General features: G+C 44.1%; 1 protein-coding gene across 2 annotated transcripts in view; it reads right to left on the bottom strand.

Annotated features, from left to right (window-relative positions):
* KDM7A (lysine demethylase 7A) overlaps positions 1 to 12986 on the bottom strand; it is a 63416-nt gene extending 50430 nt beyond the window's left edge. Inside the window, exon 1 of one of the 2 annotated variants that reach the window (XM_016161896.2) lies at positions 12708 to 12986. In XM_016161896.2, coding sequence (XP_016017382.2) covers positions 12708 to 12901 — 194 coding nt within the window. In that variant the 5' untranslated portion in view covers positions 12902 to 12986. The remainder of the gene's footprint in view (positions 1 to 12707) is intronic. The other variant, XM_016161897.2, reaches the window with a different exon arrangement.
* Positions 12987 to 15756: the final 2770 nt, after the last annotated feature.

The raw sequence follows: 15756 nt of genomic DNA, 5'->3' as shown, positions 1-15756 counted from the left end.
ACAAGAAATACATTCCTGGCACAAGAATGCCTAAAACCCCTGTAATTTCCTGATAAAGGTGAAAGGAACATCTTTTGTTATTCGTAACAAGCCCCTTTCAATCACACCTCAGTTTAGGCTAATGAGGTGACCCTGGGTGGGCTCCTGCATAGCTTTAGGTGAGGGCTGGTTGCCGGAGGAACCAACCAGGTGATAAGAGGATTAGAACTTTCAGCCCCACCCCCTAACACTGAGGTGGGGAGAGGGGCAGAGAACTGAGTTAATCACCAATAACCAATGATTTAATCAATCGTGCCTAGTAATAAAACCTCCATAAAACGACCCTAAATGAAGGGGTTCCAAGTGCTTGGGGGTTGATGAATGCATCCACATGCCAAGAGGGTGGCACACCCCGGATTCCAAAGGGACAGAAGCTTCTACATGGGGGACCCTTCTGGACCTCGCCTTATGTACCTCTTCATCTGGCTGTTTGTAACCTTTATAATATCCTCTATCATAAAATGGTAATAGTAAAGTGTTTCCCTGGGTTCTGTGAGCTGTTACACAGCAAATTATAAAAGCTTAAAAGGGAATTGGAGAACCTCCAATTTGTAGCCAAGTCAGACAGAAGTGTAGGTCACCTAGGAACCCACTACTTGTGATTGGTGTCTGAAGTAGGGGACAGTCTCGTGGAACTGAGCCCTTAAACTGTGGGGTCAGCACTAACTCCAGGTAATAAAGGTTAGAAATGAAATAAAATTGTAAGACACCCAGTTGATATCTATAAAGAACTGGGGAATTACGTGTTGTGAAAAACCCACACATCTGGTGTCAGAAGGGTCATAAGCGGAGAAAGTTTTCCTCTACATGGTAACTGAAATCTGTGTGCATCAGAACCACGCTAACTGGGAACTGTCATACAACATTCGGTAAAAGAGCATGAATCTCTTATAAAACTGGACCATTTTGTATAAGAATGGGAGGGGGAGCAGGTGGAAAGAGGGTAATCTTTTAGACAAAAGGGATTAAAATATTTTAGCTATCTTCAGAGAATTTCCACAGAGAAAGTAGCATGTTGGAAACAATTTTTAAATGAAAGGAGAAGAAATCATGGTGACGACCAAGAAATTTCTGGGGGCAGCTCTGAGAATGAGCAAGGAAAACAAAAGAAGCTAGAGAATTAGGAAGAAGAGATTAGGTCTAGGAGAGACACCTAGAGGAAGCGTGAAAGTAGGGAAAAGAAATACTAGCAGGCAGAGACGCAGGCCATACTGTCAGTTTAACAGTTCAGCAGGCCATAATATTATTTGTGGGTAAAATACACACTTGCCACCGCCTTGTTTCCTTCATCAGCGAATACACCACGTACTGTAAACCGAACCCAAAATGCCTTCTCTGGCTAAGCCATTCACTCTCAGGACCCTGGAAATACGGCAACGATAAAATCAACAAATCAAATGTGCACGCTGCGAACTTACATTTTATTTAGGGAAGACAGAAAAACAAACAATAGACATATAGTATGTCTGATGGTAATAGGCACAATGGAGGAAAAAGGGTGCCAGAGGGTAGGGGCATTTCTATTTTATATTAGAGTAGTTAGGGAAGGTCTTGCTGAGAAGATGATAATGAGGGAAAAACCTAGAGGGAATGCAGGAGCAAGCTTTGGGGCATCTGAGGGAAGAATGCTCTAAGCGGGCAGTAAAAGCACGTGCAAAGGCCCTGAGGCAAGTGGGCCCTAAGAAACAGAGAGGAGGCGAGCGCAGCTGGAGCTGATGAGCAACAGAGCAGGGGCAAGAGATGTCACACAGAGTGGAGGGACAATCTGCGGGTGCTTACGGCTACAGGAAGGCTTTTACACTGGGTGAGATGGGATTCTTTGGAGGGTTTCAAGCAGAAGAGTCATATGACCTGACTTATATTTTAAAAGCACCACTCTGGTCCCTGTGCCAGCAGAAGGAGGGGGACCAGTCTGAAGGCTACTGCAGTAATTGCAACTTCTAAGGGGAGTGTGGGTGAGGGAGATGAGATTATGAAGGTAAACCACAGGATTTTGCTAAAGAATTTCATGCAGATTCTGAGAGAAGAAGTAAGGATGACTCCAAAGACTCTGGCCTGAACGCCTTGAAGGAGCTGCCACTAACTGAGGTGGAGCCTGCAGGGGGAGAAGGGCTGACTGGAAGGGAGTTCGGAAGTTCGACTCTGGATCACTTGTGGATAGGATGACTGCTCTTCAACCAAGTGAAGGTAAAAAGTTGGCAATTACATATCCAAGACTGGAACTCAGGGCAGAGGTCTACAAAGGAGATACAAATTTAGGAGTCATCCACATACAGGTGAAAGCTAAAGTCGTGGGATCAGATAAATGCTAGAAAAAGAGAACTACGGAGGCCCGGACCCTGGGGTACTCTGGTTAAAAGACCAGGAGATAAGAAGGAGCTGCAGTGAGGGCTGAGGAGAAGAAGGAAAGCAGGAGGAAACCAGCATGGGGGTTTCCTGAAAGCCAAGAAAGGGGAATCTCCCTGGTCTCTTTGACAAGAGCTGTTCCGAGTAGGAGTAGCTCTTGTCAAAGTAGTAGTAAAGATGAAAGTCCAACCCCACTGGGTTCACAAAGAATGGGACCTCAATCAGAAAAAGAGGGGAGGGGAAAAAACAAAACAACTGGGACAGCGACTATGGACAATTCTTTCAAGGAATTTCGCTATAAAAGGAGCAAAGAAATAGGGTTGCAGCTGAAGTTGCAATGTCAGGTCAAGGAAGTGTTTCTTCTTTTAATGAACATTATATACCGTTTGCATCCTAATGAGAAAAAAAAATGATATTGGGGTTGGGGAGATAACTGTTAAGCCCTGTCCCTGAACAGATGAGAGGGGATGGGATCTAATACATCTAAAGGCAATTTCCAATGACTTGGCAGTTTCCTTTGCTTTCTGAACTTACATTTCCAAAAATTTCTTAAATCTGAAAATAGATCTCTCCATACTAAAGAAAACTTTGGCAACTGCGGCGCTTATATAAATGGCTACAGGCAAGATGTGTGGCAGTGACACTTCAAAAACAATGACGAGAATAAAAAGTTCTAAAGAGAAAAATGTCATTTATTTCAAGAATAAATGCTATTTTGACAAAACAGATATGCTACTTTTACATATTTAAGGATCTGTTCTTTGCAGTGGGTGTGTACAAGCCTTCTAGTTACTTTTTACTGATCTACCTTAAGGTCTACCGAAGTGCAGAGTTACACATATCTGAAAGAGCAGATGTCAAGAAGGCTTGAAACCTGCTAGCAAGATGGTAAACATGGGAAGCCAACCTTCAAGTCACCCAATCTCACCAGAAAAACTGAGGAATGTGCTGAGGTTGTGAACAGTTACTCATACCTGCTGGGCAGGCAAGGTCACCACTAAAATAGGGAGAAATCAGAGGACCCCAGCACCGAGATCATGGTGAGAATGGCTGGACCTGATGAGCTCCAGCTCCCAGATGGCATTACCTTTAGCGACAGGGCCCGTTTATGGGAACTGAAGGCCTGGGTAGCCAGCTCTGCCAATGGGAGGAACTCTGCTGGGCCTCCTGCTTCGTAGAGTCATTCTCAGTTGGTTAAGTTCTTCTATCCTCTACTTCTATTAAGGAGCACCTGTATCCTTTCCCTGTGTCTGTTATTGTCTCCTCATCAACCGCCATCACCCTTCTGACAATCTTATACGTACACATTTTATATGATAAAGACTCTAACTCAACAATTACATCTTTTCTCACAAATATTAAAATATAATAAGTATTGCCAACACATGGTTTAACGAATACCTCTGTTTAGGACAAAACTACATTTTAAAAAATCAAAATCTGTCTAAAGTTGTTTTAGAGAAAACAACTTTAGAGGGTTGGAAAAGCAGGTTGGAGGGAAGAAGCCACTGACTCAAACAGAGGGGACTCTGCTTTTCCCAATACCCATGGGATTTAAGGAAATGCTGATCCTTTGAGGTACAGAAAATAAGGATGGGCTATCAAGAAAAGGAAAGTGACTCAAAGAACCAGGCACAGAGAAAATTAGCCTTAAAAAAAGTCCTAAAATAAGAAGAATGTCAGAAAGATGAGTCAGACCTGTGACAAGTTAAATTAAGCAAAAAGACTAAAATTGCTCTAATCTGCAGCTAGTTTATACCCCCGAGATTCCTTCACTGACCGCACATCTACAGTGCAGCGTGCGTGACAGGCGAGGCACCGTGGGAGTTCACGGAGAAGAGGAAAAACCTAGGAACCCACGAAGCGGTCTCTGGGTAGAAAGCTCTTGTGGTCGCCATGGAAAATTTCTGAAGCAATCATTGGGCATTAGCCAGAAAGTCTCTGCTTCCAGAGTGTCCCATACTTTGTCACTTTCTGGATCAGTTAGGATGCGATCCAAACTGTGTCACTGTTCTGACCTTTATGCGTTTTTTTAATAGTTTACGAGGTTCCTGGGCAGTGGAATATCTCCAGGACCTCCAGGCAGATCTCCAGGACCATTTTATTTTCTTTTTTATATTTATTAATATAAAGTATCCATAAGACACTATATAAATCAAAAGGACCACATGGATCCCGTTCCAATTTCTCTGTCAAATAGTGACCACTTATCTGACAAAAGCTTTTAAACATAAAAACACCAAATTATTTACAATGGTATAGGTTTCCCCGGCATTTGCAATTTCACAATTTACTGCACATGATGTCAGACTGTTATATTTACTAACTGATAAACAGGAGTTAATATTATATGTTTGAAATTCCTGTGTTTTGTACTCCAGGAAAATGACACTTCTAAATTACAAAGGAAGAGAAGTTCGGCACTTCTATACAAAACATTCTGAACATGTTTGACTTCCCCCTCCCCCCAACAAAATACAAATTGGATGCGTCATTGTATTTTCTCTAACGATGATTTTTGATGTATTAGAATTTTCGGGTAAATGTAACTTACAGTTCTAGTGCAGTATCTTAAATTTGTAGTTAGTATGTTTAAGCTCATCAAACTTCTATTTCAGTATCAGTGTTCCTTATGCTTCTTGTCTTTGATCAACAGTCCTTCAGAAAATAAATTTTAAAATATGACTACAGATAAAAACAATTACAAAATGTAGAATACTTGAAATTCATCTTAAGGATATCCAAACACTCATCAATAATAAAGATAAACATACAAAAGTATATACACTGAAGCATTAAGTACTAAGGAAGAGAGAGGAGGAGGTAGAGAGAGAAACCAGCTGAAGAATCAATCCATCAATAAAGAACTAGATAAATAAATTATGGTAAGTCTATGAAATGGAATTCTATGCAGTCATTAAAAAGAATAAAGTATCTATATATGCTGATATGAAAAGCTCTCCTGGACCTCCAGGATACCCTGGAGGGTAGAGAAAGGCTTGCTAACTATGACTCAAAATCCAGAGCCAATGAAAGACTGAAAAACATGATTACATAAATTACAAATTTGCATGGCAAAAAAGAAATCACCGCACACACGCACACACAGCCCTACAAACTGGAAGAGAATATTTATATATGCCACAAAGGGTTAACATCCCTAATACAAAAAGAGCTCTTAAAAATTGAGGAACAAAGGACCAAAACCTGATAGACTCAGAAAGATATAAATAGGTGATTCTCAAAAAAAGAAAGGAAAAAGAAAAAAGAAAACGACCCTCAAACATATATATGAATAAAACAGGGCACAATGTAGTTCAAACTCATCTGTACTTAAATAAAGATTAAAACGCGGGTATCATTTTTTATGTATCAGACTGGCAAGGATTAAAAATATGACGACACATCCCATCCTGATGGCAAGAATGTGGGGAAAGAGGCACACTCACGCACTGCTGGTGGGAATGCAAACTGGTCCTACCATTCAGAGGGAAAATCTGGTGAACCTCACGAAACAATATATGCATTTATCTCTTGACCAAGTAATCCCACTTCAAGTAATTCAACTTGAAGACAGATCTCCAAATAATATGAAAATACGTATGCCCAAGATTACTCATTGTAGCATTGTTTGTAATTGCAAAATATTGTAAACAACCTAAATGCCCACACGCAAGAGAAGAGATGAATAAAAAGGGGCACATCTACACGAAGGAGTATTATGCAGTCGTTAAAAAGAATTAGGAAGAGGTCTATGAAGTGACGTGGAGTGAATTCCAGTTAAGAAAACATACAAGCATCTGTTCATTTGTGGGAAAACAAACAAATAAAAAACCCATAAAGAATGGATGAACTAGAAACTATAGAAATTGATTATTTGCAGGAGATGAGTGAGAAAGGGGCGGAAAGGTGTAGGCGGGATAAAGAGGGCATGACACTTCTGGGTAGACCTGTTCATGTAGCTCTGACTTCTCAGAATGATGGCAACGTTTTACATACTCAAAATATAAACCAACGACTAAAACCAACCACATGAGGGAGGAACCCAAAATGCAATACAAATAGTAACAAATAAACCTAACGGTACTACGAATAAATGACAACATACTAAAGTGGGGGAGAAAAGAACTAACCTAACACTGGAAGACAGTATTTTGACAAGATATTATAAGGCTCAAGATACAGAGAACTATTAACAAATACTATAATCTCATTAGAAAATTTGTTTATTACACGGGTAAGGTTTAGCAATTGTAGAACTATTTTATGTATACACTGGCATTGAACGAATGAACATACTGTAGATAATGCGATCTGGGTTTCTCGTTGTTGGATAAGAAAGTTACAAGTGAGGAAAGGGAGAAGGCTAGAATGAACACTGTGGTATTGGATTAGAATCAAAGGTATTATGAAAACTTAACGGTTTTTAATACATACAGACAGAACAGAGACAAATAAAGATGTGTGTGAGAGTGTATTTCCTAGCTCGTCCACTGAGGTGTAGAAGCAAAGAACCCACCTCGTGCCAGACCTCGGTTTTTAAAATCCATCTCCAATAAAAGGAACCAAGGCTCACCCAAACACATACAAAAATTGTACGAGTTACCATTAACTCATACTATAATTAATGGGGAAAGTATAATATTAATAGTAATGGAAAAGTAAGCAAACGATCACCACAGTAATAAAATGTAACCTCCAAAAAGAATCAGAGACTTGGTAGCTGCTGCGAGACTGGCGCTAGCTGTTCAAAAGCTGTGCAAATTATTGTGGAGTTTAAACTGCTCAAATCAACCAAAGCTCCTTTATAAACAAATTCCTCTACACCTGTCCTGTTCTTATTCTTGAGCTCCTCCACTTCACATCATCAAACATAAAGGCATTCTTCCCCTTCGATGTTCAGTAAACTCAATTTCATACCTAAGAACACAGGCTATGAACACATCAAACAGAAATCTGCCCCAAACTAATAGTTAAACACTTATTGAATGCTTTATACCAAGTGCTAGGCGCTGTTCTAACTGCATTAGATGTATTGATTAACTCGCGTAGGTAATTCTCATAGTCACCTTGCTGGACAGGTGTTGTTGTTATTATCCCTATTTTACACGTGAGGAATCTGAGGGTTAGAGAGGTCAGTAACTCTCCCGGGATCACAAAGCTGGAAGGTCTAGTGTCTGATGAGAGAACTATATGTCAGTGCCTCCAAGCAGCCTGGGATAAGAGTCCCATATCATGACATATTTTATTTAAATAGCAAAACCGAGTGTTCATCTGAGTTCCTGGGACTCCACAGTGAGTACCTGAGAAACTCCTACATGACAGCGCTGCTCTAGATAAAATTCTTCCTTTTCATAAACTAAGCTCTTCATTCATTCAAGCTTCAGGAAAAAAATCTAATATATGACATTCGTAAATTACCAAACTGACTCAAACTTTTTAAATCATCTCTCACCTGGATTATTACAGTAGCCTTATTACCTCTGCCTGTCACCTTTGCCTCCCTCAAATCTACTCCTCATGTAGCAGTCAGGATGAACTTTTTAAAGGTTATATCAAATTGTTTCCTCCTTTACTCAAATATACCATTTGCTGTGTGAAAAATCCAAAATATTGTTGTGTTCAAATGTCTCCCTCTCAGGGGCTTCCATAATCACATCAAATGAAAGTAGCCTTGTACTACCCCAGTCCTCCATCTTCCTTTAACTCAATTTTTCTTTTCTCTTGTCTTTTACATGCATTTATCATCCTTTACTAGAATATAAGTTACAAGAGAGCAAGAACTTTGTTTCGTTCATTGCTATATTCCTAGCACCAAGAACAGCGCCCGGCATACTGCAAACTCTGGGCCAACGCCAACATCATACTTAATGATAAATGATAAAGCTCAAGAGACAATGCCATTAAAGTCAGGAACAAATAAATAAATAGATAGATAGATAGATAGATAGATAGATAAATAAATAATGTTATAAAATCCTGTATGTCAGCTGCCAAACTGGTATATTTATAATTTTTTAAACTTTTAAATGACTGAAGTACACTTCAACCATTAAAATAAAGTTTAAAAAAACTCTTCGGTGCACATAGAGCTCAGTGAATTTTTACATCTGTATACACTCATATTATCACCACCCAAGGTGAAGAAATGGAACATCTCCAGAACCCCTGAACCTCCCTTATGCCTCCTCTCAGTCAATATCACACCCTGGAGGTAAGCACTGGTCTGACTTCTCTCACCCAATTATGCCTGTACTTGAACGTCATACAAGTAGAATCAGAAAATGCATGCTTTTGTGTCTGGCTTCTTTTATTCAACTTTGTATCTGTGAGATTCAACTATGTTGTTGTGTGTATCAGCAGCATATTCTTTTCTTTATCACTGAGTAATATTCCGTTTCATGAATATACCACAATTTATTCAATCTACTGTTGATGACATTTAGGTTTTTACAGCTTGAGGGTAATGTAAATAATGCTGCTATAAGTAATCTTGGGTATGTCTTTTGGTGGAAATATTCACTTATGTCCAGAGTGGCAAAGCTTTTGTTTAGTTGGTTGGTGGGGTAGTTAAGAATGGTGGGGTGGTTTAGATTGGCGAGGATGCAGGGAACTAGATGTGGAGTGGACATTGCTGGTGAGAGTATAAATTAGAATAACCTCTCTGGAGGACAATCTGGCCATAGGCACAGGAATCCTAAAAGTATTTGTGCCCTGTGACTAATAATTCTACATCAAGGAAATTTATTATTGAGTATCTACACGTGCAGATCTTCTAAGTGTTTTACATGTATTAACTCATTTGATTTATTCTAAGGAAATAATGAGAGATGCTCTAAATGGTTTTAGAGAATGTCAACTGTCCATCACTAGGAAATACAAGAAAAAGTAACAAACAAGGTAAAAAAAAAAAACTGACAAGTGAGGAATGGTTTTAAAATGTATCATACTTCTATGAAATTAAACACTATGTGGCCACTGAACATTTTTCAAAGAACATTAAAGAAATTAGGTAACAATAGAATGTATAAAATGAATTCATTTTTTAAAAATACATACATATAAACTCCAAATGTTAAAATAGTGATAATCTCTGGAAGGCACGGGTACTTTCATATTCTTGATACTTGTCTGTATTCCCATTTTTTCTATAATATATTACTTTTGTTAGTCCAAAAGAATCCGATCCAAAAGACTAACAAGGAAAGGTGGTTACATTCCAAGGGAGAGACAAAGACATTAAAATACAATTTAATTAGGCAATGATGTAGTTTCGCACAGGATAGTATTAGGTGTACTGCAGAAAGACATCTAGCCTAGACATTAGGGGTGGGGCATTGCCAGGCTCTCCACTGCCTTACTTCCATCAAAGACTCAGAGAGGAAGAACTCCATCTCTAGGTTAAAAGTTACGTTCCCAAGAAAACCCTGTTAGTTCCTCAGGTCACTGCCCCTAGGGTATCAAATTATATATTGTACCCTAGCAAGTGTTCTTTTCCCGTCTCACTTACAAAAAAGGCTGTAGGCAGAGTGAGAGATGGGAATTCTTGAACACCTAGGATGCAATCAAAGTTCAGCAGCCTCAAGCTTGGAGGAGGCTGGTTCCATCCACCCCAATTCTTGAGTTTCAAAAGTCTACTTGAAGAAATACGATTATCAAGAAATTACCCAGGTAAAAGCAAGCCTCTGTACCCACCCACCTATTTCCTCTTCCTCCTCTGGAGATGGACCACTTCTGTAAAACAAAGGAAAGCTTAGCATGGGAATTAAAGCTATGTATCTCAGAACTTCAGAGGCCAATTCTTAGGTAAGCAAGTGATATTTATTTCATAATTAATACATAAGGAACATTTTGCTGTGTTCAAAAAAACAATCGCACATTCCATGGTACGATAAACATTAAAGTAAATACTGATCACAGGAAAAGCTCATAGAGCCCAAATTACCAATAATACTTCATTAAGAATTAAATGCTAATAAGCTACTGTCATAGCAGGGCAGTATCACTAAATTTTCTCATTTCTGACACCTGAACCACATTAAATTCTCAAGGACTGCTGGTCAAAAAAAAAAATCTCCTAGGTTCGAAAAACAGATTTCAGAGATACGTCCACAGCTACGAAGTCGCAGAAATTTATGTGACAAAGTAGAGCATACTTGTGTTGCCCTCACTCTCCCTCCTTCACAGATGCTTTTATTTTCCCTTCGAATTCCTCCATTTTCAAATTTATGCTTACAGGTACTACAAAACTCTCCAAACTACCTGCAGCTTTTCATGGTTACAGTGTTACGTTACGTAAATTAAAATAAAATTCTAGCCTAAAATTTATTAAATTATCAAATTTCTATATTGCACCATGGAACAAATTTCTTATGCGGCTAAAATAGTTCTTTGGAAAAAAATCAGTATTTACATAATCACAAGGAATTCTGCCTTTATTCTATATGTAACCTAGATTTTTGGATACTCTGTATTCTGCCTGCCTGCGGTATGTTATGGGAACAAAGGATGTAGAAATTGAACTGGCAAGATTTGGTATGTTCAAATTTCAGTTTTACATATAATCAAAATATAAGAAAACATCAGTATAGAGTAATGAAAAAGAACTTTGAATAATTTATTCTTAATTACATGTGGCAAGGTTATAGAAATATTCTCCATGCATAGACAAGAGTGTTGAAGATTATCTGATATAAACATAAGGATGCTGTCCTTTCACAGTGACAATATGCTGGACTTTTTCCTGTTATTGCTGTCGGAACTGTGCAAACTGGAAATTGATTAAGTAAAACAGTCCTTGAAAATTAAGTAAAACTAACTGTACCTACTAGCACTAAACACCGAAAAGAACGCTGTAATTTAAATGGTTTTCTCTCCCAGGGCCAGTAGAGGGAGACTACGACATCTGGCCTGGTCGCGTAGTGTTTCTGTAAAATTGGGGAGGGGGGGAGCGGAGGCTGTATTTAAATGTCCTGCTGTCAATCAAAGGACACTTCCTACAATCACAGTCACCATATCTGCTATTACCCGTGAGCGTACTCACGCCAAGATACGACACCAAACGGTGCTTGGGAAACCCGCTTCTCCTAAAGGTGACCGCAGGCTCTGCCACAACACCCAAATAAGGACTTTGGGAGCCCAACCCCAACTAGTTTCTTTGTTTAAATGCCTGCGAATCCCTCCCACGCCGGAGTCAAGAGGCTGTGGCGCCGCCCTTTATTAGCCTCACACTTTGATTACAAAACACACGAGTCGGCGGCCTGGCGGCGGAGGCGGCCCGAGCTCCCACAAACGTCAAACCCGAAACGCTGGCGGCGGCTGAGGCACAGGGCGACGCTCGCCGCCCCCGCCATCCGACCCAAAGTCCCCACCGGCCGGCAAAAGTTCGCCCGCACCAGGCCCCCGGGCGCCGGCCCCGTGCCGTCCGGGTGTCGCCAGCCCCTCGGGCGACGGGAAATTTCACTCTTTGTAAAGTTTGAGCCGCGACGCGGGGGCGACGCGGGGGGTACGGGACAAGAGGCTGTCTCTCAGCGCCCCGCTGCCCACTCCATCCGCTCCGCCCCCGCCGGGGCCGGGCGTGCTGGGGCGGCGGTGACCGCACGATCCGAGCCGACCTGCCGCCCCGCCCGGGACCCCCGGCCCCAAACTTCCGACTGGCATCTTTTAAGTCCCGGAGAGCGCTTCATCTGTTGCTCTGTTTACTCCGCGGAGCCCCGCCGGGCTGCGGCTGCCGACGCCCCCATCTCCGCACCCCCGGCCGCGGAAGTTTGATAAAGACCCGGGAAGGGGGCGCGACAGGGACTCGCCGGGGGAGGGCACCAGGGAGATTTCTGGAGCCCCGAAGCTGGGCGCCCGGGTCGCCGCCCGGAAGGAAGGCGCGGCGGCCAGCGGGGGAAGGCGACTCCCGGCCGGGTGCCCCGGGCGGGCGGCCCGGCGGCCGGGCGGGGCGGCGGCCGGGCTGCGGGCGCCGCGAGGGGCGGCGGGCCGGGCCGGCGCTCCGCCCGCCGCCTGCGCCGGCGCCTGCCCCGGCCGCGTCCCCTCGCCCCGGTCTCCCCCTGCCAACTTCTCGGCCGGCCCCCTTTGTTCCCGTTTGTTGTGGCGACTCTTCGCCCGGCCGGGCGATCGCACCGGCCCCCCTCAGTCCGCCCCGCACCCGGCGAGCCCGGGGGACCCGCGCGTCTCGCTGCCCGGGCCGGGGGCTCGGCGCGCGGGCCGCTGGGCGCTCGGCGCGGCGGCCAGGCGGAAGGCGATGCGGGCGGCCGGCGCGGCGACGGCGGTTGGCCGGTGGCCGGCGGCGGCGGGGCTCGAGAGGGTTTATTTACCTGCCGTGGAACCAGTCCTTGCAGATATCGCACTCGATCATGAAGCGGTTCACGTCGTACGGCTGCCGGCACACACAGTACACCGGCGGGGGCGGCGGGGGCGCCGAGGCCCGGCCCGGAGCCGCCACCGACACGGCTGCCGCGGCGGCTCCCGCTGCTGCTCCCGTGGCCACCGCCGCCGCCGCTCCGGCCATCTTTAAAAAACACACACACGCTCGCTCGCAGCTCCGCTCGCCGACTGGAGCGAGCGCAGCCGCCAGCCAGCGCCGCCTCCTGCAGTAGCCGGAGCAGCAGCCGAGGCGGCGGCGGTCGGCGGCGGCGCCCAAGTGCGCGCGCGCGCGCGCGAGGCCGCGGGCCCGGGCCTGAGTTGGGGTGGGGGGAGGCGCGCGCACGACGCGCGACGCCGCGGCCCGGCTTCTTCCGGCGCTCCGCGCGGGGACGTGCGTCTCGCGCACGTCGTCCGGCCGCTTGCGCGCGCGCCCCGCTCCCCTCGCGTCCGCCGGGCGGAGGGACCGGCTGAAGGGCACGCGGAGCCGGGGAGGCGGAGGCAGGCCGAGGCTCCCTGAGGACACGCGCTGCGGACGCGTGCGAAGAGCCGGCTCCGGCTTTCGGAGTGGAAGCGAGGCCGGGGAAGTTCCTGCGCAGTGAAGGGCGCCACACGCTGCGTCTGTGGTCGGAGGAGGGGAACCGAGGAAGTTAGAGCCCCGCCAGGGCCACCTCCCGACAGGGCGAGAATCTTACATCAATTAGCAGCCGCCCCGCGCCCTCCTTGGGGCCGAGCGGAGGGCCAACAGCATGCTGAGCCGGTTATGCCCCGCTGGGGTGCAGGAGTGTGCTGGGGAGTCATTCAAACTTCGAAAACCGCCCACCCGAATTCCCACCGACCAGCCAGGAAATGAGACTGTTGTTGATGGTGCCTGTTAGGTGAAGGAGGTTGTTCCCAAGAAGACTTAGTTCCTTAATGTGAGCCGAGAGGGACCAACTTTGAAATGTGGTTGGTGGAGAAAGGACTGGAGAGGAATCCCGCGTGTTTACAAATTACATACATGACTTTGATGCGAATGCTTTTGAGTCTCGAGTTTGGAAGACAGGGATAAAATTCTAGTGACGGCGACACCTTGGAAAAGGGATACTGCTAAAACCGGATATCAGGGTACTTGGCACACAATAGACCATTAATAAATATTTTTGAATGAAGGATTAGATTGATTTAAAAAAAAACAGCTATCACATATTGAATAGAGAAAGGTTGCGTTAGAATCATAAGTACGCGGATTGGAAGGGATGTTGACGATTATTGAATCAGGTATTTGTAGCCGAATTTCACGGGGAAATTTCTATCATCGGGAAATTTCTATCATCGGGAAAAGCCCAGTAGCTCCCTTCTCACCCAGCCCCAGGCAGAGACTCGCTGATCTATCCTAACCTTTTAATAACTGAGGAAAGCCAAATAAGTTGCCTGAAGTCTCAGATCTGACCTGGAGCTAAAGCTTAAGTTTCTTGATTCTGTAGCCAATCCTTTTTCTGCCACCTCTGCTTGGCATATATTTTGCAGGGAAAGAAACACCTGGAAATTAAGAGTTGATCACAAAGTGGATGAGTGTGAACATATTTCTACTGGAGAAAAAAGAAAAGTACTATAATTTTGGCATATGTTCAGAGGCATAGGGATTGGCTGAGTGGAAAGAGCCCTACATTCAGAGCCTGCTTTATATTAGCTGTTTGACCTTGAGCAAGTCACTCTGTTTAACAAGTCACTCCATTTCTCTAAAACTAGATCCTTGAAGATCTATATTCGGAGAAAAATTATGCATAATAACTTCCTTAACTACATCACAGAGGTTCGATGACAAGCAAAAGGGATACTGTATATTTTAAAATATCTCGTAGAGGATGTGTGTTGTCAGGGGTCAGCACAACAGTGTGTCACGGACGGGGAGGCAGCCAACACTCTCATGTTGGACAGAGGGTATCCACACAGGTAAGTGGCCTGGTGTGGGGTGTTCTCCTCACCTTCCTGGAGGGGCTACCTGGCTTCGGGATGTCAGCTTGGGGGAATGCAACCTGGCAGAGGGGAGGGCAGCAGCGGTGATGGGGGATTGGTTCCATACAAGAGAATTAATCTAATAAGTAAATATACAGTAATACCCCCTTTTCCACGGTTTCCTTTTCTATGGTTTCAGTTACCTGCGGTCAACCTTGGTCTGAAAACAATTGAAAATTCCAGAAATAAACAATTTATAAGTTTTAAATTGCACGCCATTCTTAGTGTGATGAAATCTCACCCATTCGCTCCATTCCACCACAGTTATAAACCATCCCTTTGTCCAATGTCTTCACGGTGTATACACTACCTGCCCATTAGTCACTTAGTAGCTGTCCCAGTTATCACATTGACTGTCCTGGTATCTGTCCTAGTACCACAGTGCTCATGGGCAAGTAATCCTTATTTTACTTAATAATGGCCCCAAAGCTTAAGAGTACTGATGCTGGCAATTCAGATATGCCAAAGAGAAACTGTAAACTTTATCAGAAGTATGTATGTGTAGGAAAAAAAACGCTAGTATATATGGGGTTTGGTATTATCTGTTGTTTCAGCATCCACTGGGGGTCTTGGAACAGATCTCCCACAAATAAGGAGGGAGGAACTGTACTAAGGAAAATGGAAGCCAGGTTTCTCACTGTTGAGGAAGAGAGTTACAAATATGGACGGGAAACTAGAAAGGACCTTTTGATAGTTGACTGGTAATGGGGGTATCAATCTATTTCTACTTATAGAAATAAATATAGGTATATAATTGCATATATGCTCAGTCCACTGAGAGGGCCTAGCAGTAAAGACACAACAAAGCAATGAGTACATCTAGCCCAGCTCTCGGCTTCTAAATCCCATTCTCCTCTTCATTCTTCTGCTTGGCAAAATGGCTGCTTCTAGGATGGAGAAGAGAAAGTACAGAATGAGCCTGGTGCCTCTAGTTATGTAAGAAAATAAGGACACGCTCAAAGAATAAAGGGGTGTGTCAAAAGGACACAGGCCAAGTTGTGTCCC

Source organism: Rousettus aegyptiacus, unplaced genomic scaffold (genome assembly GCF_014176215.1).
Source record: "Rousettus aegyptiacus isolate mRouAeg1 unplaced genomic scaffold, mRouAeg1.p scaffold_m13_p_13, whole genome shotgun sequence".
Lineage (NCBI taxonomy): Eukaryota > Metazoa > Chordata > Mammalia > Chiroptera > Pteropodidae > Rousettus > Rousettus aegyptiacus.
The sequence above is the reverse complement of the archived record's forward strand: the minus strand, read 5'-3'. Positions and strand labels throughout refer to the sequence as shown.